At 54.2% G+C, this 27,256-nt stretch overlaps 1 protein-coding gene across 7 annotated transcripts in view; it reads right to left on the reverse strand.

The window, feature by feature from the left end:
- Positions 1-579: 579 nt before the first annotated feature.
- LOC140410119 (uncharacterized) overlaps positions 580-27,256 on the reverse strand; it is a 103,644-nt gene continuing 76,967 nt past the window's right edge. For 5 of the 7 annotated variants that reach the window (XM_072498062.1, XM_072498064.1, XM_072498063.1 and 2 more), the window contains 5 exons: positions 26,112-26,225; positions 15,245-15,301; positions 14,132-14,245; positions 3,757-3,868; positions 580-1,052 (listed from right to left, as the gene is read on the reverse strand). In XM_072498062.1, the coding sequence (XP_072354163.1) occupies positions 991-1,052; positions 3,757-3,868; positions 14,132-14,245; positions 15,245-15,301; positions 26,112-26,225 (459 nt within the window). In that variant the 3' untranslated portion in view covers positions 580-990. The remainder of the gene's footprint in view (positions 1,053-3,756; positions 3,869-14,131; positions 14,246-15,244; positions 15,302-26,111; positions 26,226-27,256) is intronic. The other 2 variants (XM_072498068.1, XM_072498065.1) reach the window with 2 other exon arrangements.

A 27,256-nucleotide genomic window follows, 5' to 3' on the forward strand; every position in this document is an offset into this window, starting at 1 on the left:
TGACCCAGCCTCTACTGCTCTCTGCGGTAAAGAATTCCACAGATTCATAGAATTTTTTACAGTGCAGAAAGCCATTCGGCCCATCGAGTCTGCACCGGCCCTTGGAAAAGAGCACCCTAAGCCCATACCTCCACCCTATCCCCACACCTCCACCCTATCCCCATAACCCAACCGAACATTTTTTTGGACACTACGGGAAATTTAGCATAGCCAATCCACCTAACCTGCACATCTTTGGACTATGGGAGGAAACCGGAGCACCCGGAGGAAACCCATACAAACACGGGGAGAACATACAGACTCCGCATAAGAGTAACCCAAGCCGGGAATCGAACCTGGGACCCTGGAGCTGTGAAGCAACTATGCTGCCCACTAAATTCCTCATCTCTGTGTGAAATGGGCTACCCCTTACTCTGATATTCTGCCCTCTGGTCCTAGACTCTCCCACAAGAGGAAGCGTCCTCTCAGCATTGACCTTGTCAAACCCCCGATGAATACTGGCAATAGTACAGTGACAAGTCTGTGTCCCTACCTGAAAGCTACTCCCAATTTTAGGCTGTGAAAAAGTTGTATGGACCCTTCTGTGGATAACATTTCTTTTATTGATTTAGATGTAAAAGTCAACATTCTTTTGGTTAGACTATCGGAACAGAAGCCTCCCCACCTGGTGAAAGCTCAAAAGGCTTAGTATCACACTGCTGTATTCTTTCTGCGCAAGAAAAAAAGAGGACAGACCCTTTGGTTGCAACTGGAAACCAAGTACAAGCAAGGAACTTAGTGAGGGATTTCCTCTTTCTGCACAAAGACAACAGGGCTCCACTTGTTCTCTTCAATTGTAGAGGCCATGTGGAGAGATGATGAAGATCACTGACTCCCATTCAGATCTGTTAGAGTAAAGTCAAGGCCTTGCAGAGTGCCGAATACCAATTATCTGGAGTCTGTCTCTGGTAACCGAGTGGGTCATTCTGGCTCTTCCAGCGATGCCCAACTTCAATGGTGTCTTGCTAGATTCCTGTGGATACTTTCCGCTAAATTCCTGTGGAAACTTGACGCTAAAAGAATCAATATAGAGTTTACTTACAGTTTTACTTAACAAGTACACCTCAGCACAATTTCACCCAAACCTCCTCTCCCTTCACCAGATGCCCTTGTCACATTCGCAACTTCCCATATCCAGGCAGTTCAGCCTGTGAAACACAGGACAATGCTCGCCAATCAATAACTAACTCGGTAAAAATATTCCAAGATGTTTCACACTTCATCCTGATATTAAAAGGGTGACCAAAGCTTGGTCAAAGATATGGATTTCAAAGAATGTCCTACAGGAGAGAGAAAGGTAGAGAGACTTCAGGAGGCAATTCAGGAGCTCAGGGGTTCAAACAGCTGAACGATGGAGCCGTTCCAATTGGGATTGTGCAAGAGGCCAGAATTGGACAAGCTCAGAGCTCTGGAGGATTATGAAGGATGGAGGAGTTACAGAGATGGGGGGGGTTGTAGGGGCTGGAGGAGGTTACAGAAATAGGGAGGGTTGTAGGGGCTGGAGGAGGTTACAGAGATAGGGAGGGTTGTAGGGGCTGGAGGAGGTTACAGAGATAGGGAGGGTTGTAGGGGTTGGAGGAGGTTACAGAGATAGGGAGGGTTGTAGGGGCTGGAGGAGGTTACAGATATAGGGAAGGTTGTAGGGGCTGGAGGAGGTTACAGAGATAGGGAGGGTTGTAGGGGCTGGAGGAGGTTACAGATATAGGGAAGGTTGTAGGGGCTGGAGGAGGTTACAGAGATAGGGAGGGTTGTAGGGGCTGGAGGAGGTTACAGAAATAGGGAGGGTTGTAGGGGCTGGAGGAGGTTACAGAGATAGGGAGGGTTGTAGGGGCTGGAGGAGGTTACAGACATAGGGAGGGTTGTAGGGGCTGGAGGAGGTTACAGATATAGGGAAGGTTGTAGGGGCTGGAGGAGGTTACAGAGATAGGGAGGGTTGTAGGGGCTGGAGGAGTTACAGAGATAGGGAGGGTTGTAGGGTCAGGAGGAGGTTACAGAGATAGGGAGGGTTGTAGGGGCTGGAGGAGGTTACAGAGATAGGGAGGGTTGTAGGGGCTGGAGGAGGTTACAGAGATAGGGAGGGTTGGAGGGGCTGGAGGAGGTTACAGAGATAGGGAGGGATGTAGGGACTGGAGGAGGTTACAGAGATAGGGAAGGTTGTAGGGTCTGGAGGAGGTTACAGAGATAGGGAGGGTTGTAGGGGCTGGGGGAGGTTACAGAGATAGGGAGGGATGTAGGGGCTGGAGGAGGTTACAGAGATAGGGAGGGTTGTAGGGACTGGAGGAGGTTACAGAGATAGGGAAGGTTGTAGGGTCTGGAGGAGGTTACAGAGAGGGAGGGTTGTAGGAGCTGGAGCTACAGAAATAGTAGGGAAAGCAGGAGAAGGCCTTTAGGCCGTTTGAGCATGCTCTGCCAAATAATGGGATTATAAAGAACATAGAACAGTACAGCACAGAACAGGCCCTTCGGCCCTCGATGTTGCGCCGAGCTTTGTCCGAAACCAAGATCGAGCTATCCCACTCCCTGTCATTCTGGTGTGCTCCATGTGCCTGTCCAATAACCGCTTGAAAGTTCCTAAAGTGTCCGACTCCACTATCACAGCAGGCAGTCCATTCCACACCCTAACCACTCTCTGAGTAAAGAACCTACCTCGGACATCCCTCCTATATCTCCCACCCCTAACCTTATAGTTATGCCCCCTTGTAACAGCTACATCCACCTGAGGAAATAGTCTCTGAAAGTCCACTCTATCTATCCCCCTCATCATCTTATAAACCTCTATTAAGTCGCCTTTCATACTCCTCCGCTCCAAAGAGAAAAGCCCGAGCTCCCTCAACCTTTCCTCATGAGACCTATCCTCCAAACCAGGCAGCATCCTGATAAATCCCCTTTGCACCCTTTCCAATGTTTCCACATCCTTCCTATAGTGAGGTGACCAGAACTGCACACAATACTCCAAATGTGGTCTCACCAGGGTCCTGTACAGTTGCAGCATAACCCCGTGGCTCTTAACCTCAAGCCCCCTGTTAATAAACGCTAACACACTATAGGCCTTCTTCACGGCTCTGTCCACTTGAGTGGCAACCTTCAGAGATCTGTGGACATGAACCCCAAGATCTCTCTGTTCTTCCACATTCCTCAGAACCCTGCCGTTGACCCTGTAATCCGCATTCAAATTTGTCCTCCCAAAATGAATCACCTCGCACTTATCAGGGTTAAACTCCATCTGCCATTTTTCGGCCCAGCTCTGCATCCTATCAATGTCTCTTTGCAGCCTACAACAGCCCTCCACCTCATCCACTACTCCACCAATCCTGGTGTCATCAGCAAATTTGCTGACCCACCCTTCAGCCCCCTCCTCCAAGTCATTGATAACAATCACAAATAGCAGAGGATCCAGCACTGATCCCTGTGGTACCCCGCTGGTAACTGGTCTCCAGTCTGAAAATTATGCCTGATCTGTCTTCCTGTCCTATTCCCATTATCTTTCAATTAGCTCAATATCCAAAAGCTTCTCAACCCATCACGAATATACTTCCACAATTCTCTGGGGTAGCGAATTCACAAGATTTACAGTCCCTTGTGCGAAGAAATGTCTCCTGGTCCATGCTCTAAGGGGAAAACTCCATCAGGCTGCTGAGGGATTTCAACTGAGGAAAAATCTTGGGTGTAACTTAGTGCGCCATTACAGTCCCTCCAATATTACTGGCTCCATCTTACCGTAAAGCTCACGTACAACAAGCGTGCAGTGAAGGAACAGGATCATGGAGGCGATGACAAATTCCAGACAGCTCAGCGCCATCAGCAAGAAGACCAAGACCAAGGGCTCTAACTGTAAAACACAAGGTGAGATCCCTCAGCCATTCCCTTGTCATCCTGTTCCTTCAACGGGCAACAATCCCACCTCAAAAATAGATTTGTAAACATCAGACACTCCCTCCCTCACAAGTACGCTCCCCATCACACACATCCCTGACCAGTAGCTGGCCCACTTTCTCACCCACCCGAGCTGCATCTGTCTCTGTGACTGTCGGTGTCTGCAATCTTAGGAAGTGTGCTACCTAGCTTGCCATAGTCATGTAACTCCACCATGTCATGCACTGATGGCTGCCATTTCTGTTCAAGTCAATGAAGCCTCTCACAGAGACAGACACTGATAAACACTACTATCCTATACATGAACCATGGGGGTAAATTTTCTGGTCCCACCCACGGCAGGAAATTTGGCAGACAGTTCTGATTACCTCGGATGAGAATTCGGGAATTCTGGGCTTGCGCAACGGGAATATCATAGAATTGACAGTGCAGAAGGCCATTCGGCCCATCGAGTCTGCACCGGCCCTTGGAAAGAGCACCCGACCCAAGGTCAACACCTCCACCCTATCCCCATAACCCAGTAACCCCACCCAACACTAAGGGCAATTTTGGACACTAAGGGCAATTTATCATGGCCAAACCACCTAACCTGCACATCTTTGGACTGTGGGAGGAAACCGGAGCACCCGGAGGAAACCCACGCACACACGGGGATGATGTGCAGACTCCGCACAGACAGTGACCCAAGCCGGAATCGAACCTGGGACCCTGGAGCTGTGAAGCAATTGTGCTAACCACTGTGCTACATTGTGCTGCCCACCCACGGTATCAGAAAGTGAATAAAAAATAGACTTTTGATCCCTAGAAATGATGCACATGAGGCACGATCAATTTGACTGGAGACGAAGTTGAATCCAAACTGAGGCTTTATTCGTATCAGATGTGTGGCCTCCCACAACAGCTGATGAAATGGCTGCGAGCTGGAGGCCACGCATATTTATACCCCGCCTCCTGGGCGCAGCTAGCATGCAGGGGCCACAGGCGAGCCTGTAGTGCAGGTTCTACCGTACAACCTCTAATATCAGAACACAGTGGTTTACCACATTCACCCCTTGTTAAAGGAGTCCGGCGGGGGTGGTGGAAAACTATATACAATCAGAAATTTTAATATTTACAGAGCAGCAAAAAAATAATGTCTCTTAGCATCCGGTGGGCCTGTCAGAGGTTCAGCCGGTCCGGTGCCTTGATAGTCCTTTGAGATCGACAAAGTGGCAATGGCGATGTTGGCGCAGACGTGGTCGAAGTTGACTCCGGGAGCGTGCCGAAATCCTCTTCATCGCCAGGCTTGGGCAGGGGAGGACAGACGGTCCTAGGGGGTGGTGATGGGAGCGACGGGGGAGGGGAGGGTGGCGCCGGGGGTAGTGTGGGGGTGGAACTTGCTGGTGCTAGGTCCCTGAGGGAGACGGTATCCTGGCGGCCGTCGGGGAACGCCACGTAGGCGTACTGTGGGTTTGCGTGGAGCAGGTGCACCCTCTCCACCAACGGGTCCACCTTGTGGAGCCGCACATGTTTACGGAGAAGCACGGTTCCCGGAGCTGTGAGCCAAGTCGGGAGCGATACCCCGGATGTGGACTTCCTGGGTGTGGTGAATGTAAAATTACTGATAATTCAACAGTGCACTGTGTTATGTTAACCCTGTGGGCTCTACCTATGGGCCATTGTGTGGCTTCACCCACGGGGGATATGTTGGGGCCTGTACGGGCTCTGCCCATGGCTCCACCCCCTTTACAGGAAGTATAAGAGCTGCTGACCTGCGGGGCCGCCTTCAGTGTTGTACCGGTCACAGGCAGGCTCAGTTCTAAGCTGATTAAAACCACGGTTTACTTCTCCACGTGTCTTCGAGTGAATTGATGGTCGCATCAATTTAATCAGCTCAAAATACTACCATGGAATCAGCCCTCAAACCTGGCAGACTGGAACTCGATCCACAGGCCGCGGAGGCAAAATAAATTTTTCACATTGGCTTCGATGCTTCAGGGCCTATCTCGCTGCCATCTTGGCTGCCATCTGCTACGCCGCTCGACTCGTACGATCTACGCAGACAGCCATTGCGGGGCCGCCCCAGCACCTCTGATCACGCCATCCGTCACTGACGAACAGAAGCGGAGCCTCCTCCACGCACGGGTGTCCAGCTCGACAAAGCCGCTTCCTATACAGAGGCTCTCGCACTACTCGAACGCCTCTATGTGCGGCCTGTGAACGAGGTATACGCGCGACACGTCTTCACCACTCGCCGCCAGCGCCCCGGGGAGTCGCTTGATGATTACCTACCCGACCTCAAAGCCCTCGCACGCAACTGTAATTACCAGGCCGTTACAGCCACTCAGCACATGGAGCTCGCCGTCCGAGACGTTTACGTGGCAGGGGTCCGATCGAACTATGTGAGACAGCGCCTGCTCGAAACAGGGGCCCAGGACCTGGACGACACGGTAAAACTGGCTACCTCTCTGGAGGCCGCGTTTCAGAGCCTTACTGCGTTCCCGGCCGATCACGCGACCCCCTCGTGGGCCCCCCGACCCGAGACTACCCCAGGCCTGTGCCGCGTGGCCGCCCGCCCATCATGGGGGGCTACCCTGCTACTTTTGCGGCCAGTCCCAACACCCCCGGCTGCACTGCCCGGCCCGCAACGTGAACTGCAGCAGCTGCGGGCGAAAAGAACACTTCGCCAAGGTCTGCCTGGCCAGGTCTAAGAACTCGAACTCACAGACCCGATCCACAGGCCCGCAGACCCCACAAGGTGGCAGCGTGTCTGCCGCCTCCGCCTCCGCACACCACGTGTGACTCATGGGGGCCGCCATCTTGGCCATCCTCCCCCATGCGGCCGGCCACATGCGATCCATGGGGGCCGCCATCTTGGCCGCCATCTGCTACGCTGCTCGACTCGTACGACCTACACAGACAGCCATTGCGGGGCCGCCCCAGCACCGCCGATCACGCCGCCGGCTACTATGCATACATAGAACACCCTGATGGCCGGCAAGATACCGTCTCCCTCCGGGACCCGTCGCCCGCAGGCTCCAACACCACTCCCACTACTTCATCCCCCACACTATGTCCCGTCCAACATCCCATGTTCAGCGTCCCCACCCCGATATGGTTCCCGCGCTCCCTCCCACCCGCCGCACCGGTCCACAGGAATGAAGTCCACACCTGTGCCTGCTCCGGACCCACTTCCACAGCCACCCGAAGCGGCTGCAACACAAGTGCTTCGGCGGTCACAACGTACGATCCGGGCACCGGACCGACTGAATCTATGAGCCTGTCACCCCCGCCGGACTTCATTTTTTAAACAGGGGGTGAATGTGGTGAATGTATAATTACTGATAATTCACCAGTGCACTGTGTTATGTTATTAACCCTGTGGGCTCTACCTATGGGCCATTGTGTGGCTTCACCCACAGGGGATTTGTTGGGGCCTGTACGGGCTCTGCCCATGGCTCCACCCCCTTTACAGGAAGTATAAGAGCTGCTGACCTGCGGGGCCGCCTTCAGTGTTGTACGGTCACAGGCAGGCTCAGTTCTAAGCTGATTAAAACCACGGTTTACTTCTCCACGTGTCTTCGAGTGAATTGATGGTTGCATCACTGGGGAAGGCAAAAAGACGTATTGTTAGTGGCAGTGCAGAGTAATGAGCGAATGGAATGTAGTGCATCAGGGAGGACCTCTTGCCAGTGGGAGGCCGGGCGATTTCTGGAGCGTAGGGCCAGCTGGACGGCCCTCCATACCGTCCCATTCTCCCTTTCTACCTGTCCGTTTCCCCGTGGGTTGTAGCTTGTCGTTCTGCTGGAGGCGATACCCCTGCTGAGCAGGAACTGACGTAGCTCATCACTAATGTGTGTTGTTAAACATGAAGACTACCGACCGTTGGTCAGTGAGGAGAGTGAATCTCCTGCCGGCCAGGTAATGCCTCCAATGCCGCACAGCCTCAACGATAGCCTGGGCCTCTTTTTCGACAGGCGAGTGCCGAATTTCAGAGGCATGGAATGTGCGGGAAAAGAACGCCACTGGCCTGCCTGCCTGGTTGAGGGTGGCGGCAAGGGCGACGTCCGATGCGTCGCTTTCTACTTGGAAAGGAAGTGTTTCATCTACAGCGTGCATTCCAGCTTCGGCAATATCAGCTCTGATCCGGGCGAAGGCCTGTTGGGCCTCGGCTGTCAGGGGGAAATGGGTGGACTGTATGAGTGGGCGGGCCTTGTCCGCATAGTTTGGGACCCACTGCGCGTAGTAAGAAAAGAACCCCAGGCAACGTTTGGGGGCCTTGGGGCAGTGGGGAAGGGGGAGCTCCATGAGGGGGCACTTGTGGTCGGGATCGGGCCCCAGAACGCCGTTCTGGACCACATAGCCGAGGATGGCTAAGCGGTTTGTGCTGAACACACACTTCTCCTTGTTGTACGTGAGGTTGAGGAGAGTGGCGGTGCGGAGAAATTTAGCGAGGTTGGGGTCGTGGTCCTGCTGATCATGGCCGCAAATGGTCACATTGTCTAGGTACGGAAACGTGGCCCGCAAGCCGTACCGGTCGACCATTCGGTCCATCTCCCTTTGGGAGGCCGAGACCCTGTTAGTGACGCCGAAGGGGACCCTAAGGAAGTGGTCTCGGCGACCGTCTGCCTCGAAGGCGGTGTATGGCTGGTCCGATTTACGGATGGGGAGCTGGTGGTAAGCGGATTTCAGGTCCACCATTGAGAAGACCCGGTACTGTGCAATCTGGTTAACCATGTCAGATATGTGTGGGAGGGGGTACGCATCGAGCTGCGTGTACCTGTTGATGGTCTGGCTGTAGTCTACGACCATTCGGTTTTTCTCCCCAGACTTAACCACGACCACTTGAGCTCTCCAGAAGCTGTTTCTGGCCTCGGTGATGCCTTCCCGAAGCAACCGCTGGACCCCGGACCTGATGAAGGCCTTATCCTGGGTGCTGTACCGTCTGCTCCTGGTGGCGACGGGTTTGCAATCTGGAGTTAGATTGGCAAAGAGGGAAGGAGGATCGACCTTTAGGGTCGCGAGGCCGCACACAGTGAGGGGTGGTAAGGGTCCGCCGAATTTAAGGGTCAGGCTCTGGAGGTTGCACTGGAAGTCCAGGCCGAGGATAAGTGCAGCGCAGAGGTTAGGGAGGACGTAGAGGCGAAAACCGTGGAACTCTACGCCTTGGACTGTGAGCGTGACCGTGCAGTACCCCCGGATCGCTACGCGATGGGATCCGGAGGCCAGGGAGATACTTTGGTAGGGTGTACCTTAAGGGATCAGCGCCTTACCGTATTCGCCTTACTGTATAAAGGTCTCGGTGCTCCCGGAGTCCAGTAGGCAGGAGGTCACATGGCCGTTGACATTCACGCTGGTGGATGCGTTGGTCAGGTTCTGCGGGCGAGACTGGTCGAGTGACATGGAGGCGAGCCGTGGTGGGTCATCGGGTAATGGGGCGGCCGTTGAGTTGGGGTCCTGGAACTCTGTTGGTGTCCATGTGAGAGCGGTAGACAAGATGGAGGCGCCCGGAGATCCTGGGGATTACAAAATGGCGGTGCCCATGGAACGCACTTTGCGGGGGTGGAGCAAGATGGCGGCGCCCACGAAACACACGTGTTGTGCGGCGGAGAAGATGGCGGCGCCCATTGCTCGCACATGGCTTGGGGAGGAGGGGAGGATAGCGGCACCCATTGTCCGTGACTGGGAGGGTGGGGTGGACCGCGGCCACTGAGCGGGCCTGGCACACGGCAGCGAAGTGGCCCTTCTTCCCGCAGGCCTTACAAAGGCGGGGGTGTTTTTGCTGGCCACAAAAGTAGCATCGGGGGCCCCGGGGTTCGCTGGCTGGCGCGTAGCGCAGGCGTATTGGGTGCGTAGCGCCCCCGCTGGGGCAGCTGCCTGTGGGGCCCATAAAGTGTATGAGGAGTGGGCCGCGCAGTTGGGGACGTAGGACTGGACGTTGCGCAGGGCGACTGTCATAGAGAACGCTAGCGTTTTAGTCTCTGCGAGATCGCGCGTGGCCCCTTCTCGGAGCCGCTGCCAGATAATATCGGCCCCAATCCCAGTCACAAAAGAGGAAAGTCCCTCTCCTCCGAACACTGCCTCTCTCCTCCGAGCACTGTCTCGATCTCTCTCTCTCCTCCGAGCACTGTCTCGATCTCTCTCTCTCCTCCGAGCACTGCCTCTCTCCTCCGGGCATTGCCTCTCTCTCTCTCTCCTCCGAGCACTGCCTCTCTCCTCCGGGCACTGCCTCTCTCTCTCTCTCCTCCGGGCACTGCCTCTCTCCTCCGAGCACTGTCTCGATCTCTCTCTCTCCTCCGAGCACTGTCTCTCTCCTCCGGGCACTGCCTCTCTCCTCCGAGCACTGCCTCTCTCTCTCTCTCCTCCGAGCACTGCCTCTCTCCTCCGGGCACTGCCTCGCTCTCTCTCTCTCCTCCGAGCACTGTCTCGATCTCTCTCTCTCCTCCGAGCACTGCCTCTCTCCTCCGGGCACTGCCTCGCTCTCTCTCTCTCCTCCGAGCACTGCCTCGCTCTCTCTCTCTCCTCCGAGCACTGCCTCTCTCCTCCGGGCACTGCCTCGCTCTCTCTCTCTCCTCCGAGCACTGCCTCTCTCCTCCAAGCACTGCCTCACTCTCTCTCTCCTCCGAGTACTGCCTCTTTCTCCTCCGAGCACTGCCTCTCTCTCTCTCTCCTCCGAGCACTGCCTCTCTCTCTCTCCTCTGAGCACTGCCCCCCTCTCTCTCTCTCTCTCTCCTCCGAGCACTGACTCTCTCTCTCTCTCTCCTCCGAGACTCTCTCTCTCTCTCTCTCTCCTCCGAGCACTGCCTCTCTCTTTCGAGCACTGCCTCGCTCTCTCTCTCTCCTCCGAGCACTGCCTCTCTCCTCCGAGCACTGCCTCGCTCTCTCTCTCTCCTCCGAGCACTGCCTCGCTCTCTCTCTCTCCTCCGAGCACTGCCTCTCTCCTCCGAGCACTGCCTCGCTCTCTCTCTCTCCTCCGAGTACTGCCTCTTTCTCCTCCAAGCACTGCCTCTCTCTCTCTCTCCGCTCCTCCGAGCACTGCCACTCTCTCGCTCTCTCTCTCTCCTCCGAGCACTGCCTCTCTCACTCTCTCTCCCTCTCCTCCGAGCATCGCCTCTCTCTCTCTCTCTGCTCCGAGCACTGCCTCTCTGACTCACTCTCCCGCTCCTCCGAGCACTGCCTCTCTCTCTCTCTACGCTCCTCCGAGCACTGCCACTCTCTCGCTCTCTCTCTCTCCTCCGAGCACTGCCTCTCTCACTCTCTCTCCCTCTCCTCCGAGCATCGCCTCTCTCTCTCTCTCTGCTCCGAGCACTGCCTCTCTGACTCACTCTCCCGCTCCTCCGAGCACTGCCTCTCTCACTCTCTCTCCCTCTCCACCGAGCTCTGCCTCTCTGTCCCTCCCCTCCGAACACTGCCTCTCTCTCTCTCTCTCCCTCTCCTCCGAACACTGCCTCTCTCTCTCTCTCTCCCTCTCCTCCGAGCACTGCCTCTCTCTCTCTCCTTCGAGCACTGCCACTCTCTCTCTCTCTCTCCCGCTCCTCCAAGCACTGCCTCTCTGTCCCTCCCCTCCGAGCACTGCCTCTCTCACTCACTCTCCCGCTCCTCCGAGCACTGCCTCTCTCTCTCTCTCTCCTCCGAGCACTGCCTCTCTCACTCTCTCTCCCTCTCCTCCGAGCACTGCCTCTCTCTCTCTCTCTGCTCCGAGCACTGCCTCTCTCACTCTCTCTCCCTCTCCTCCGAGCACTGCCTCTCTCACTCTCTCTCCCTCTCCTCCGAGCACCGCCTCTCTCTCTCTCTCTGCTCCGAGCACTGCCTCTCTCACTCACTCTCCCGCTCCTCCGAGCACTGCCTCTCTCACTCTCTCTCCCTCTCCTCCGAGCACTGCCTCTCTCACACTCTCTCCCTCTCCTCCGAGCACTGCCCCTCTCTCTCTCCTCCGAGCACTGCCCCTCTCTCTCTCTTCCGAGCACTGCCCCTCTCTCCTCCGAGCACTGCCCCTCTCTCTCTCCTCCGAGCACTGCCCCTCTCTCTCTCCTCCGAGCACTGCCCCTCTCTCCTCCGAGCACTGCCCCTCTCTCCTCCGAGCACTGCCCCTCTCTCTCTCCTCCGAGCACTGCCCCCCTCTCTCTCTCTCCTCCGAGCACTGCCCCTCTCTCTCTCTCCTTCAAGCACTGCCCCTCTCTCTCTCCTCCGAGCACTGCCTCTCTGTGGTTAAACCACTGTGTTCCTATATTAAGGGTTGTACGGTAGAACCTGCACTACAGGTTCACCTGGGCCCTGCCAGCTAGCTCCGCCGAGGAGACGGGGTATAAATATGCGTGGCCTCCAGCTCGCAGCCATTTCGGCAGCTGCTGTGGGAGGCCACACTTCAGATACTAATAAAGCCTCAGTTTGGATTCAACTTCGTCTTCAGCCAAATTGATCGTGCCTCAAATTCTCTTTCTCTCTCTCCTCCGAGCACTGCGTCTCTCTCTCTCCTCCGAGCACTGCGTCTCTCTCTCTCTCTCCCTCACCTCCGAGCACTGCGTCTCTCTCTCTCTCTCTTTCCCTCACCTCCGAGCACTGTCCCTCTCTCTCCCTCGCCTCCGAGCACTGCCCCTCTCTCCCCTCCGAGCACTGCCTCTTTCTCTCTCTCTCTCTCTCCCCTCCGAGCACTGCCTCTCTCCCTCTCTCTCCCTCACCTCCGAGCACTGTCCCTCTCTCTCCCTCGCCTCCGAGCACTGCCCCTCTCTCTCTCCCCTCCGAGCACTGCCTCTTTCTCTCTCTCTCTCTCCCCTCCGAGCACTGCCTCTCTCTCTCTCTCCCTCGCCTCCGAGCACTGCGTCTCTCTCTTCCTCGCCTCCGAGCATTGCCCCTCTCTCTCCCTCGCCTCCGAGCACTGCCCCTCTCTCTCTCTCTCTCCCCTCCGAGCACTGCCTCTTTCTCTCTCTCTCTCTCCCCTCCGAGCACTGCCTCTCTCTCTCTCTCTCCCTCACCTCCGAGCACTGTCCCTCTCTCTCCCTCGCCTCCGAGCACTGCCCCTCTCTCTCTCTCTCTCTCTCCCCTCCGAGCACTGCCTCTTTCTCTCTCTCTCTCTCCCCTCCGAGCACTGCCTCTCTCTCTCTCTCTCCCTCACCTCCGAGCACTGTCCCTCTCTCTCCCTCGCCTCCGAGCACTGCCCCTCTCTCTCTCTCTCTCTCTCCTCCGAGCACTGCCTCTCTCTCTCTCTCTCCCTCGCCTCCGAGCACTGCGTCTCTCTCTTCCTCGCCTCCGAGCACTGCCCCTCTCTCTCCCTCGCCTCCGAGCACTGCCCCTCTCTCTCCCTCACCTCCGAGCACTGCCCCTCTCTCTCTCTCTCTCTCTCACCTCCGAGCACTGCCTCTTTTTCTCTCTCTCTCTCTCTCCCCTCCGAGCACTGCCTCTTTTTCTCTCTCTCTCTCTCTCCCCTCCGAGCACTGCCCCTCTCTCTCCCTCGCCTCCGAGCACTGCCCCTCTCCCTCGCCTCCCAGCACCAGTAGCGCCCGGTAGAAATCTTCCAACGATTCCCCAGGGCTTTGCCGTCTCCAGGTGGCCTTTAAAGCACGCCAGCCAGTGTTTAAATATCGCCGCCGAGTTCTCTGCGTGGGGGCTGAGTTGAAGGCACTCCGGTTTGATTCGGAGATCCATCCTCCCAGCTTAAGTCTAGTAGATTAAATTGATGCGCGATCAATTACACTCAAGACAAAGTGATTTCATAACTGAAGGCTTTAATCTACTAGAACCTTCCCCCAGCAGCTTCGATACAGAAAGTGAAGGCTGCTGGGACGGCACCATCTCTTATACTCCGCCTGACAGGGCGGAGCTACGTAACAACAGACAATGGTAGACTCCTGGGTCTAACCAATGGTCATCAGCCTCTTAGGTACCGCAATACCTGGTACTACTCTCTCTTCCTCTCCTCCGAGCACTGCCTCTCTCTCTCTCTCTCTCACTCTCCCTCTCCTCTGAGCGCTGCCCCTCTCTCTCTCCTTCGAGTACTGCCCCTCTCTCTCTCTCCTCCGAGCACTGCCTCCCTCTCTCCTCCTCTCCCAGGCAATCTCTACCTGTTTAGGGCACTGCACCCAAATCCTGAGCCCTCTCTTTCTCTCTCCCTTCATCCGGAACACCGCATCCTCTCTCCATGTCCTGCCCCTTCCACCCTGTGCACTTTCTCTGTCCCATCCTGAGGCAATTCCTTTGCTCCCGCCCCGGCTGCACTTTTGCCCACAATGGAAGAGATACTCACGTAAAAGAAATTGGTGTTCAGGGGTGGCATCAGGTAGAGGGAAACAAAGTAAGCTGCTGTGCCAATCAACGCTGCGATACTGCTGACTATGTGCATCAGTAATATCACTTGTTTCTGCAAGGAATGTAAACACACGTTACTCTGTGGTCCCCAAATCCTCAAATCCCATCTGAGGATGGTGTTTGCCTTCCCGAGAAAAGGAGCTACCAATGTTGCCTTTCGCCCTAGCCCTCCCTCATCCTATGCCACCCTCCACCCTTGCCAAGCTGCGGCAGAGTCTGTACACAGTGTGTGACACCAGCCCCACAACAACACGGCTGACTCCTCTAACGCCCCCAGCAGGCTTCCAGCTAGATACCTGGGACGGGATTCTCCCAACGGGAGTCTAAGTGCCGACGCCGGAGTAAAAACCGGAGTGTTTTACTCCGGCGTCGGCGCCCGTTCCCAGACCTCCATTCTGGGGCCTCAGTGGGGCTGGCAGGGGGTCGCGTGATTTACGGGGGCGGGGCCTCGGCATCAAGAGACCCGGCGCCGCGTAAAAGACCTTTGGGTCTTTGACGCCTTGGGTCCCGCGCATGCGCAGTTGGGCCGGCGCCAACTCACGCATGCGCGGTGGCTGTCCTCCCCCAGGCCGCCCCGCACAAAAATGGCGCATGAATCCGGGCTCGCCGGCGGAAGAAAGGAGGCCCGCCGACAGAGAGGACGGCCCGTCGACCGCTGGGTCCCGATCGCAGGCCAGGCCACTCCGGAGGGCCTCCCCGGGGCTGGAACCCCTCTCCCCGCCCCCACAGGCCGCTCCCGGCCCTTGAAGCCCCAGGTCCCGCCGGCCCGAGAGCAGGTTAGAACGGCGCAGGCAGAACTGTCATTTTTTTCGCCGGCTGCTCGGACCATCCGGGCGGGAGAATCGCCGCGAGCGGCGGTCGGGGCGGTGCGACGCGCACGGCGCCCCGGCGATTCTCCCGCCCGGCGGGGGGGAGGGGGAGACAATCCCGCCCCTGATCTTGTAAACCATTACTGAGAAAATTCAGGAATGCCGCCTTCTCCCAGATAGGACCCAGAAAACAAATAACAGTGAGGGCCACGGGCCTGGGAATAAAGGTTCAAAATACTTACAAGGTGGGCATTTGATGTGTTTATAATGTCAACCACCAGTGATCCTGATATGATATACTAGGAAGAAAGACGTACATTGTGTGAGTAATGTTTGAGGGCACATTAGCAAATTTAAAGATGATATTAATATGTTCCATTGCAAAGGATGAGCTTCATACAGGTATGTAAGATTACAGTTTACATTGAACATATAGCAGGGAATCAGCTCATTTGGTCCAACAGGTCTGTGCATTCCCCAAACACCTCGCCTGCCCTCATGTCCACATGTCCGTTCTCGGCCTGCTGCACTGTTCCAGTGAAAATCCAACGCAAACTGGAGGATCGTCACCTCATCTTCCATTTAGGCACGTTACAGCCTTCCGGACTTAACATTGTTCAACAACTTCAGACTGTGAGCTCTCTTCCTCCACTTAAACCCCATTTTTATTTCTGTCAATATATTTCCCGTTGATCTGGTATTGCCGTCCCCATTGTTCCCTTCCCCGTCCCCATCTATTCCCTGTCCCTAGTTGCCCTTTGACGCACCAGGTGTTAAGTTCTGCTCTTTTCGTTAGTGTATTTCTATGTCGCCGAACATATACTATTTGAACAGACCTTGAGACTGAACTTAAATTGGGGTTTAATGTCAACTAACCCTAACCCTAACCCTAATTTGATGTGTCTACTGATGATTGGCTTTTTTTACAGATGATTAAAATGTTGTCAACTGAGCCCTGCGGGAAGCTTTTTCGAAATGATTGCCTCTCGCAATTACAGATAGGTTGAATTCAAGATACATTAACAATTCAAATCAAATTTGTACAGTAAATAGAAACTGCTCAGTTTAAGTTAGAATAACAATTTCACAGCACAAGCAGATAGCATAAGCAAAAAGCACTGACTTATCATCCCGAAACCTAACTTTTTATTGAAATTATGATGTTATTGTGGTAGTCTGTATTAGGGGTATTACGGTACCTAGGCTGAGGCTGTAAGATCATTGGTGTGGGAGGTACCTGAGACAGGAAGATCATTGGTGCAGCCTGCCTGCTGGTTCCGCCCAGTAAGGCGGAGTATAAGAGTCTGTGTCTCCCTAGCAGCCGCATTCTGTACCTGCGCTGCTGGGGGAAACATCTAGCCCAATAAAGCCTTCAATTGTCTCCAATTTCGCTTCTGGAGTCATTGATCGAACATTAATTTATTGGACTAGATTTTAAAGAATGGAGCTCCGAATCAAGCCGGAGTGTCAGCAACTCAGCCCCCACGCGGCAAACTCAGCGTCAACCTTCAAACACTGGCTGGCGTGCTTCAACGGGTACCTCAGGACGGCCACGACTGCACCCACAGAGGACCAGAAGATGCAAGTTCTCCACTCGAGGGTGAGCCCAGAGATCTACACCCTCATCGAGGATGCGGACGATTTCGAGGCCGTGATGGCCCTGTTGAAAGGACACTACATTCGCCCAGTAAACCAGGTTTACGCCCGCCATCTGCTAGCGACAAGGCGACAAATCCTGGGGGAAATCGCTGGATGAATTCTACCGCGCGCTCCTGGTACTAGGTAGGAACTGTGACTGCCCGCAAGTTTCAGCCAGCGACCACACAGAACTTTTAATCCGGGTCGCATTCGTTGCAGGTATGCTGTCCTCCCAAATCCGTCAGCGGCTGCTGGAGAAAGAGACACTAGGCCTCAAGGAGGCACAGGCCCTTGCTAGCTCCCTAGATGTGGCCTCCCGAAACGCCCGCGCGGACGTCCCCGACCGCGCGGCAGCCCCTTGGACAGCGTGGCACCCACCCACGGCCGACCCCGATGCATCCCCCCACAAGCTTGTGCCGCGTGGCTACCAGGAAACCCCAGAGGGCCCCGCTGTTATTTTTGCAGGCAAGCCAAGCACCCCCGGCAGCGCTGCCCGTCCCGCTCCTCCACCTGCAAAGCTTGTGGCAAAAAGAGCCATTTTGTGGCGGTATGCCAGGCCAGGGCGGTCGCCGCTGTCTCCAGGGGCGAACTGGGTCCGCCACCACAACTCTCTCCACGGGCCATGAGCGGGCCGCGGGCGCCGCCATCTTCATTTTCCCGGGCCATGTGCGGGCCCCGGGCGCCGCCATCTTGTTCCCCAGGGACCACGTGCGATGCGTGGGCGCCGCCATCTTGCCCACCCCCAGCCATGTGCGACCCGTGGGCGCCGCCATCTTGGCTGGAGTCTCAGGACCCCGATTCGGATGACTACACACCGCCCGAGGAAAATCTTCAACTTTTACCACAAATCGCCTCGGTGACCCTGGACCAGTCTCGGCCCCGAACGCTCTTGACCGCAACGATGACCGTGCTCATCAACGGGCGCAAAACATCCTGCCTGATCGACTCCGGGAGCACAGAGAGCTTCATACACCCCAACACGGTAAGGCGCTGTTCTCTTCCCATACACCCAGTTAACCAAAGAATCTCCCTGGCCTCCGGGTCTCACTCTGTAGAGATCAAGGGGTTCTGCGTAGCGAACCACACGGTCCAGGGAAGAGAATTAAAACATTTCCGACTCTACATCCTCCCTCACCTCTGTGCTGCCACGCTCCTGGGATTGGACTTCCAATGCAACCTCCAGAGTTTAACCTTTAAATTCGGCGGCCCTATACCACCCCCTCACTGTCTGCAGCCTCGCGACCCTTAAGGTCGACCCGCCTTCCCTTTTTGCGAACCTCACCCTGGATTGCAAACCCGTCGCCACCAGGAGCAGACGGTACAGTGCCCAGGACCGGACCTTCATTAGGTCGGAAGTCCAGCGGTTACTGAAGGAAGGTATTATTGAGGCTAGCAACAGCCCCTGGAGAGCTCAAGTAGTGGTTGTAAAGACCGGGGAGAAGCACAGGATGGTCATCGATTATAGTCAGACATTCAACAGGTATTTGCAGCTCGATGCGTACCCTTCTCTCCCGCATATCTGATTTGGTCAATCAGATCGCACAATACATGGTCTTTTCCACGGTGGACCTCAAATCCGCCTACCACCAGCTCCCCAACCGTCCGGGCGACCGCAAGTACACATTCGAAGCAGATGGGCGGCTCTACCACTTTCTAAGGGTTCCCTTCGGTGTCACAAATGGAGTCTCGGTCTTCCAACGGGAGATGGACCGAATGGTTGACCAGTACGGTTTGCGGGCCACATATCCGTACCTCGACAACGTCACCATCTGCAGCCACTACCAGCAGGACCACGACACCAACCTCCGCAAATTCCTCCATACCGCAAAAACCCTTAACTTAACTGACAACAAGGACAAATGCGTGTTCAGCACTGACCGTCTAGCCATCCTCGGCTACGGAGTGCATGATGGAGTCAAAGGCCCAGATCCCGAATGCATGCGCCCCCTCATGGAGTTTCCCCTCCCCCACTGCTCCAAGGCCCTGAAACGCTGCCTGGGGTATTTTTCATATTACGCCCAGTGGGTCCCCAATTATGTGGACAAGGCCCGCCCATTAATCCAATCCTCGGTTTTCCCCCTATCAGCAGAGGCCCGCCAGGCCTTCAGCCGCATAAAGGCGGACATCGCAAAGGCCACGATGCACGCAATCGATGAATCCCTTCCCTTCCAAATCGAGAGCGATGCGTCCGACGTAGCTCTGGCGGCCACCCTTAACCAAGCGGGCAGGCCCGTGGCCTTCGTCTCACGCACCCTCCATGCTTCAGAAATCCGTCATTCCTCCATTGAAAAGGAGGCCCAGGCTATAGTAGAAGCTGTGCGGCACTGGAGGCATTACCTGGCTGGCAGGAGATTCACGCTCCTCACTGACCAACGGTCGGTAGCTTTCATGTTCGATACTGCACAGCGGGGCAAGATAAAGAACGATAAGATCTTACGGTGGAGGATCGAGCTCTCCACCTACAACTATGAGCTCTTGTATCGTCCCGGGAAGCTAAACGAGCCTCCTGATGCCCTGTGGATAGGTCTTATGAGGAAAGGTTGAGGGAGCTAGCACTTTTCTCTTTGGAGCGGAGGAGGATGAGAGGCGACTTAATAGAGGTTTATAAGATGATGAGGGGGATAGATAGAGTGGACTTTCAGAGACTATTTCCTCGGGTGGATGTAGCTGTTACAAGGGGGCATAACTATAAGGTTGGGGGTGGGAGATATAGGAGGGATGTCCGAGGTAGGTTCTTTACTCAGAGAGTGGTTAGGGTGTGGAATGGACTGCCTGCTGTGATAGTGGAGTCGGACACTTTAGGAACTTTCAAGCGGTTATTGGATAGGCACATGGAGCACACCAGAATGACAGGGAGTGGGATAGCTTGATCTTGGTTTCGGACAAGGCTCGGCACAATATCGAAGGCCGAAGGGCCTGTTCTGTGCTGTACTGTTCTATGTATCCCGCGGCACATGTGCCAGCGCACAAGTGGACCGACTCCGGGCCCTCCATGAGGACCTCTGCCACCCGGGGGTCACTCGATTCTTCCATTTATCAAGACCCGCAACCTGCCCTACTCCCATCGAGGAGGTCAGGACCGCCACCAGGAACTGCCAAATCTGCGCGGAGTGCAAGCCGCACTTCTACAGGCCAGAGAAAGTGCACCTGATAAAGGCTTCCCGTCCCTTTGAACGCCTCAGCATGGACTTCAAAGGCCCCCTCCCCTCCACCGACCGCAACACGTACTTCCTGAATGTGATTGACGAGTACTCCCGGTTCCTATTCGCCATCCCCTGCCCCGACATGACCGCAGCCACCGTCATAAAAGCCCTCCACAGTATATTTACCCTGTTCGGTTTCCCGGCCTACATACACAGCGATAGGAAGTCCTCCTTCATGAGCAATGAACTGCGTCAATTCCTGCTCAGCAAGGGCATCGCCTCGAGCAGGATGACCAGTTATAACCCCCGGGGAAACGGACAGGTAGAGAGGGAGAACGGAACGGTCTGGAAGACCATCCTACTGGCCTTACGGTCCAGGAATCTCCCAGTCTCCCGCTGGCAGGAGGTCCTTCCCGATGCACTCCACTCCATCCAATCACTGCTGTGTACCACGACAAACAAAACATCTCATGAACATCTCCTTGTCTTCCCTAGGAAGTCCTCCTCCGGGACCTCGCTCCCAACCTGCCAACCTGGCTGGCAGCTCCTGGACCCATTCTGCTCCGCAAACACCTGCGGGCGCACAAGTCTGACCCATTGGTCGAGAGGGTCCACCTCCTTCACGCTAACCCTCAGTACGCCTACGTGGCGTACCCCGACGGCTGGCAGGATACGGTCTTCCTACGGGACCTGGCGCCTGCTGGATCCCCACCCACACCCCCCACCCCACCCTCCCTCCCATCGGCGCACCCCACGGCTGCCCCCTTCCCAGGGGGATCGGTTCTTCCACTGGTCCCACCCAGGGGTGATGAAGCTACCGAAGAAGCCAAAGTCACGCTCCCGGAGTCACGGATGCCCGAGCCGGCGCCTGCATCACCGCCGAAACTGCGACGATCACAGAGGACGACCAGGGTCCCCGATCGACTAATTGTTTCATTGTGATATGTACAAGTAAAATGAAACTGTAAATAGTTGTGACATGTAATAAGGCAAAACACTGTACCACCGACGGGTACCACCATAACCTCTACCACTGTATGACGCGAGACCATCACCCCCGCCGGACTCTTTTTTTTAACAGGGGGTAAATGTGGTAGTCGCTATTAGGGGTATTACAGTGCCTAGGTTGTGGCTGTAAGACCATTGGTGTGGGAGGTACCTGAGACAGGAAGATCATTGGTGAAGCCTGCTTGCTGGTTCCACCCAGTAAGGCGGAGTATAAGAGCCTGTGTCTCCCGAGCAGCTGCATTCTGTACCTGCGCTGCTGGGGGAAGCATCTAGTCCAATAAAGCCTTCAATTGTCATCCAATCTCGCTTCTGGAGTCATTGATCGAGCATCAGTTATTATCTATGAAGCCTGGCCCCTTCAAAGCTTTGGTTGGTCTGAGATCTTCTATAATTCTTCTAATTTGATCACACAATTGTCTGTCAGTTAGTCGAAACATTATTTTAGTAATCTCAAGAAGCTGCTTTAGCACATTCGTTTGTAGGGCAATTTTCTATAGTTATCTTGTAATAGTCTGCGGTTATCCTGAACATGCGCCTGGATGCCATCTAGTTTTTTCCTGAAGACTTTTCATGGGTCAATTTGACCTTGCTCGTCACAGCACCCTCATATCTGATTCTATACCATGTAAGCTCAAAAATGCAATGTCCATAAGCCAACTCCAAATTCTTGAATACAAAAGCTTTTCTTTCAAATTGATACTGCAAACGTTTGCAGTATTTATTATCAGATTTTCAAGCAGTCAGCCATTTTACAATAGGAAATGTAATGGTTTCTTTAAATCATTTATTCAAATTGAACCTTTTTCACCTATATAAAAAGGTTAGATTCTATCACCAGGTTAAAGTCCAACAGGTTTGTTTGGAATCACTAGCTTTCGTAGCACTGCTCCTTCCTCAGGTGAATGAAGAGGTGGGTTCCACAAACATATATATAGACAAAGTCAAAGATGCAAGACGATACTTTGAATGAGAGTCTTTGCAGGTAATTAAGTCTTTACAGGTCCAGACAGTGTGACTGGAGAGAGGGATAATCACAGGTTAAAGAAGTGTGAATTGTCTGAGCCAGGACAATTGGTAGGATTTCGCAAGCCCAGGCCAGATGGTGAGGGGTGAATGTAATGCGATATGAATCCCAGGTCCCGGTTGAGGCTGTACTCATGTGTGCGGAACTTGGCTATCAGTTTCTGCTCGGCGATTCTGCGTTGTCGCGCGTCCAGCCCCACCGTTTCACCCCCCCCCCCCCCCCCCCCACTGCAGTATAAATCTGGCCCTATTTCCAGTTCTACAGCTTTGACAAAAAGTGACCCAGACTGGAAGCATTAGCTCCCTTCTCTCTCCACAGATGCTGTCAGGCCTGCTGAGATTGTCCAGCATTTCCTGTTTTAGTTTCAGATTCCAGCATCTGCAGTCATTTCCTTTGAACCTCTCCTTCCAATCCATCTGTCTCGCATCAGCCCTTCAAGGTGTCATTCTATCGCCTTTTCTCTGGCATACTTTATATCTAAAATATTCGCCTCAGCCCCTCGCCGCTCTGTGCAAAGAAGCTTCTCCTTTCCCTCTGGGGTTTAGTTCAGCGGTGGGTTCAGGGGCCTTTTCCGTGCGGTAAAATTATTCCCTCCGCAAAAATCAAAATCAAAATACTGGGAAACAAAATCAGAAAATGTTGGAAATACTCAGGTGTTGTCGCATCTCTCCCAATCTGAACAATCCTACGTCTTTGTAATGTTAAAGCCTCAAATCAGATCAGCCCTCAGTCCTCTCTGTTCTAGAGAAATCACCCTCGTCTGTAAAATGGTCCCGGATAGTTGTGATCCCTCAGGTCTGGTACCATCCATGTAAGGCTTGGTGTTTGCACCTTCTCCAATGCTTCTGTGACCTTTCAATGGTATCGATATATTGTGGGGTCTGTGGGCTGACAAATCCCAGGTCTGGATGGTGTCCACACTTACCGAGCTGGATGAGGGCAGCTTCAATTGCACTCAACAGCTCAACACCATACAGTACAAAACCGTCAACTTGATTGGCCCCCCATCAACGCCGATGTATGCCACCTATCAGATGCACTGCAGCAATCAAAATTCCTTGCTGACAGCATCGTGGATGTACCTACACCACAGGGACTGGAGCAGTTCAACAAGGAGACTGACCCCCACCTTCTGAAACGGCAATTCGGGATGGGGGATAAATGCTGGTCGAGCCAGCGATGCCCAAATCCGACGGGCATCCTAGACACAACTTCAGAACACGGGGGCACAGTGGTTAGCATTGCTGCCTCACAGCGCCAGGCGCACAGTTGGGCACAGTGGTTAGCATTGCTGCCTCACAGCGCCAGGCGCAGTTGGGCACAGTGGTTAGCATTGCTGCCTCACAGCGCCAGGCGCACAGGTTCGATTCTGACCTCGGGTGACTATCTGTGCGGAGTCTGCACGTTCTCCCCGTGTCTGCGTGGTTTTCCCCCGGGTGCTCCGGTTTCTTCCCGCGGTCCCAAGATGTGCATGTTTCGTGACGGGGATAGGGCGGGGGAGTGGGCGGTAGGGGGCAGACGCAAATGGCCTTTAGGAATTCGAGCGGGAAATTGATGGATGTATTGTACTTAGATTTCCAGGAGATATTTAGCAAGGTGCCAATCAAAGGTTATTGCGGAAGAGAAAGGCTCATGGTGGAGGAGGTTGAAGGTTGGTCGTGAACAAGAAACAGAGTTGGCATCAATGGGTCTTTGCTGGTTGGCACGATGGGGCAACAGGGGTCAGTTTCTGACAATGTATAGAAATGACTTGGATGAATGGACTGAAGGTATGGTCTCTAACTTTGTTGATGACACAAAAATAGATGGGACAGAAAATTAGGCAACAAAGAGGGATGGATATGTTAAATGAGTGGGCAAAAATCTGGCAAATGGAATATAATGAGGGAAAATGCAAAATTGTCAATTTTTTCATAGAATTATCATAGAATTTACAGTGCAGAAGGAGCCCATTCGGCCCATCGAGTCTGCACAGGCTCTTGGAAAGAGCACCCTACCCAAGGTCAACACCTCCACTTATCCCCATAACCCAGTAACCCCACCCAGCACTAAGGGCAATTTTGGACACTAAGGGCAATTTATCATGGCCAATCCACCTAACCTGCACATCCTTGGACTGTGGGAGGAAACCGGAGCACCCGGAGGAAACCCACGCACACACGGGGAGGATTTGCAGACTCCGCACAGACAGTGACCCAAGCCGGAATCGAACCTGGGACCGTGGAGCTGTGAAGCAATTGTGCTATCCACAAGGCTACCGTGCTGCCCTGGGCCAGCATTTATTGCCAATCCCTAACTGCCTTCCATTTCAGAGGGCATTAGAGACTCAACTACATCGCTGTGGATCTGGATTCCAGGCCAGGTAAGGAAGGCAGATAATGAACCAGGTGGGTTTTTACGACAAGTTAATAATGGTTTCACTCGACTTTTCAAACATTTAAAAGAGGCAGAAAGAAGATGACCGCGGTCGCCATAGATACGTGACTGGCAAGATTCCTTTTAAAGTACAGGACTTTGCCGCACGTGACAACAGGGGTGGCACCAGCAGAACTGCTGATGGGCCACAGGCGGGGGAACCCACTTGAGCCTGAGTGGGGACCGTCATGTGTGATGTGAGAGTCCCTTTAAGAAATGGGTGTTTATAAATGGGTGTGTATATAAATATCTGCAGTGAGAGTACCTTTAAGAAATGGGTGTTTACTACAGCAGTGATGTCAGAGAGTGGGTGGAGCTGGGCTGTCTGTCAGCTTTTTACTTTTGTTTTAGGCTGTTTGCTTGCAGGCTGTGTTTTAGTTTCGTTTTCAGAGCTGGATAGCTGCAGTCACAGCCAGAAGGTGTATGAGTCTCTCTCTCTGTATTCTAAGGACAGTAAATCGATCCTTTGGGTGATTTAAATCTAATAACTGCTCTCAGTAGTGACTTTAACCTGATGTGCTTCTATTTAAAGGTTTTGTTTTTAGTCTTCTGGATGTTTAAAGGACAGCTTAAGCATTACTTAGTGGTGTATTTGAATTAATGGTTGCGAAGACGTTCACTGTATGTTTTAAAAAGATTAACTGGAGCTCATAGAATAAACATTGTTTTGCTTTGAAAAATACTTTTCCATTTCTGCTGTCCCACACCTGTAGAGTGGGCCGTGTGCTCCCCGTACCACAATCTAGTAAAAGTTGTGGGTCAGGTGAACTCCATGATACACTTTGGGGTTCTCTAAACCCTGGCCCATAACAAGTGCCAGGGCAGACATTCCAAACAGGAGACATGGTCGATGCCCACAACTTTAGAGAAGTGATAAAATTGTGAGGACAGGACCAGTTCCCTATGAATTCCAGGATAAAGGGAAAATCCAAAACAAGCATGTTGACCACCTTAAGAAGCAGGAGCCTGTGCTACACCATGCTCAATGAGAGGCCTTGCCAGGAGTCACCCGGCAGCCAGGGAACCCATTCGCACCGTAGCCCATCGACTGGAGCAGCAGGAGGACGATGACTCTGCCTCGGATATGGACTCAGAGGCTTCCGTGCGGACGGACGATGCCGTGTCCCGGGCCCGGGTTCCGGCAATAGCCGTCTGGCGGGCTGCCGGAAAAAGGAGATCGACCAATAGTAACACACCATCCGACCCATGCCTACTGCAGGCAGAATCATAGGATCACTACAGTGCAGGAGGCCATTCGGCCCATTGATCCTACACCGACCCTCTAAAAGCGCACCCTACCTTGGTCCACTATCCCGCAACCCCACCTATATACGATGGACACCAAGGGGCAATTTACCACAGCCAATGCACTGAACCTGCACATCTTTGGACTGTAGGAGGAAACCGGAGCACCCTGATAAAACCCCGCAGACACGGGGAGAACGTGCAAACGCCACACAGACAGTGACCCGAGGCCAGAACTGAACCCGGTCCCTGAGGCTGAGAGGCAGCAGTGCTAACCACGTACCAGCGAAGCTGAGCCTCGGGTGACACGACTCTGAAAGCCTCCTCAGATGACGACAGAGGAGGAACATTCAGACTGGGGGAGTGGGGTCCCTAAACCCCCACAAAGCCCACCGGGAAACGAGTGTCCATCTCCCCGTGGGGCTCGTGTACGTGCTTCCCAAGTTGCATGTTGAAGGCCCACCCACTGGGGCTCGTTAAATCGACCAGGAAACACGGCCGGAGAAGAACAGGCATCTTGGTTGTCCCAAAGGGGACTGTGATTGGAGAGAATTATTGCTGTGTGCAGCTTATTATTAGAGTTAAAATAACTACATTAATTCATACCACTGGCTTCCTTTATCAAATTTAACGTACCCAAATTCCTGTCCACCAGGGGACCCCGATTAAAACAGCAAAGACGTAGCTTTCAACAAAATTCAGGCACAAACCGAATAACATCTGAATTATTCCAATCATTATCTCGGTGATCTGCAATAGAAGTACAAGAATTATGTTCCATAGAAATAAACTGCTTAAATGGACAGTTAGGCAATCGTACAGGTAAGAAAGATGGGAATATCAGACAGTATTTACGAGAGAGATCTTTCAAGGGTACACTCCCTCAGTACTGACCCTCTGACAGCGCAGCACTCCCTCAGTACTGACCCTCTGACAGTGCGGCACTCCCTCAGTACTGACCCTCTGACAGTGCAGCACTCCCTCAGTACTGACCCTCTGACATTGCAGCACTCCCTCAGTACTGACCTTCTGACAGTGCAGCACTCCCTCAGTACTGACCCTCTGACAGTGCGGCACTCCCTCAGTACTGACCCTCTGACAGTGCAGCACTCCCTCAGTACTGACCCTCTGACAGTGCAGCACTCCCTCAGTACTGACCCTCTGACAGTGCGGCACTCCCTCAGTACTGACCCTCTGACAGTGCAGCACTCCCTCAGTACTGACACTCTGACAGTGCGGCACTCCCTCAGTACTGACCCTCTGACGGTGCAGCTCTCCCTCAGTACTGACCCTCTGACAGTGCAGCACTCCCTCAGTACTGACCCTCTGACAGTGCGGCACTCCCTCAGTACTGACCCTCTGACAGTGCAGCTCTCCCTCAGTACTGACCCTCTGACAGTGCAGCACTCCCTCAGTACTGACCCTCTGACAGTGCGGCACTCCCTCAGTACTGACCCTCTGACAGTGCAGCACTCCCTCAGTACTGACCCTCTGACAGTGCGGCACTCCCTCAGTACTGACCCTCTGACAGTGCAGCTCTCCCTCAGTACTGACCCTCTGACTGTGCAGCACTCCCTCAGTACTGACCCTCTGACAGTGCAGCACTCCCTCAGTACTGACCCTCTGACAGGACAGCACTCCCTCAGTACTGACCCTCTGACAGTGCAGCACTCCCTCAGTACTGACCCTCTGACAGTGCAACACTCCCTCAGTACTGACCCTCTGACAGTGCAGCACTCGCTCAGTACTGACCCGCTGACTATGCATCACTCCCTCAGTAC

The sequence above is a fragment of the Scyliorhinus torazame genome, chromosome 4 (assembly GCF_047496885.1).
Source record: "Scyliorhinus torazame isolate Kashiwa2021f chromosome 4, sScyTor2.1, whole genome shotgun sequence".
In the NCBI taxonomy this organism is placed as follows: domain Eukaryota; kingdom Metazoa; phylum Chordata; class Chondrichthyes; order Carcharhiniformes; family Scyliorhinidae; genus Scyliorhinus; species Scyliorhinus torazame.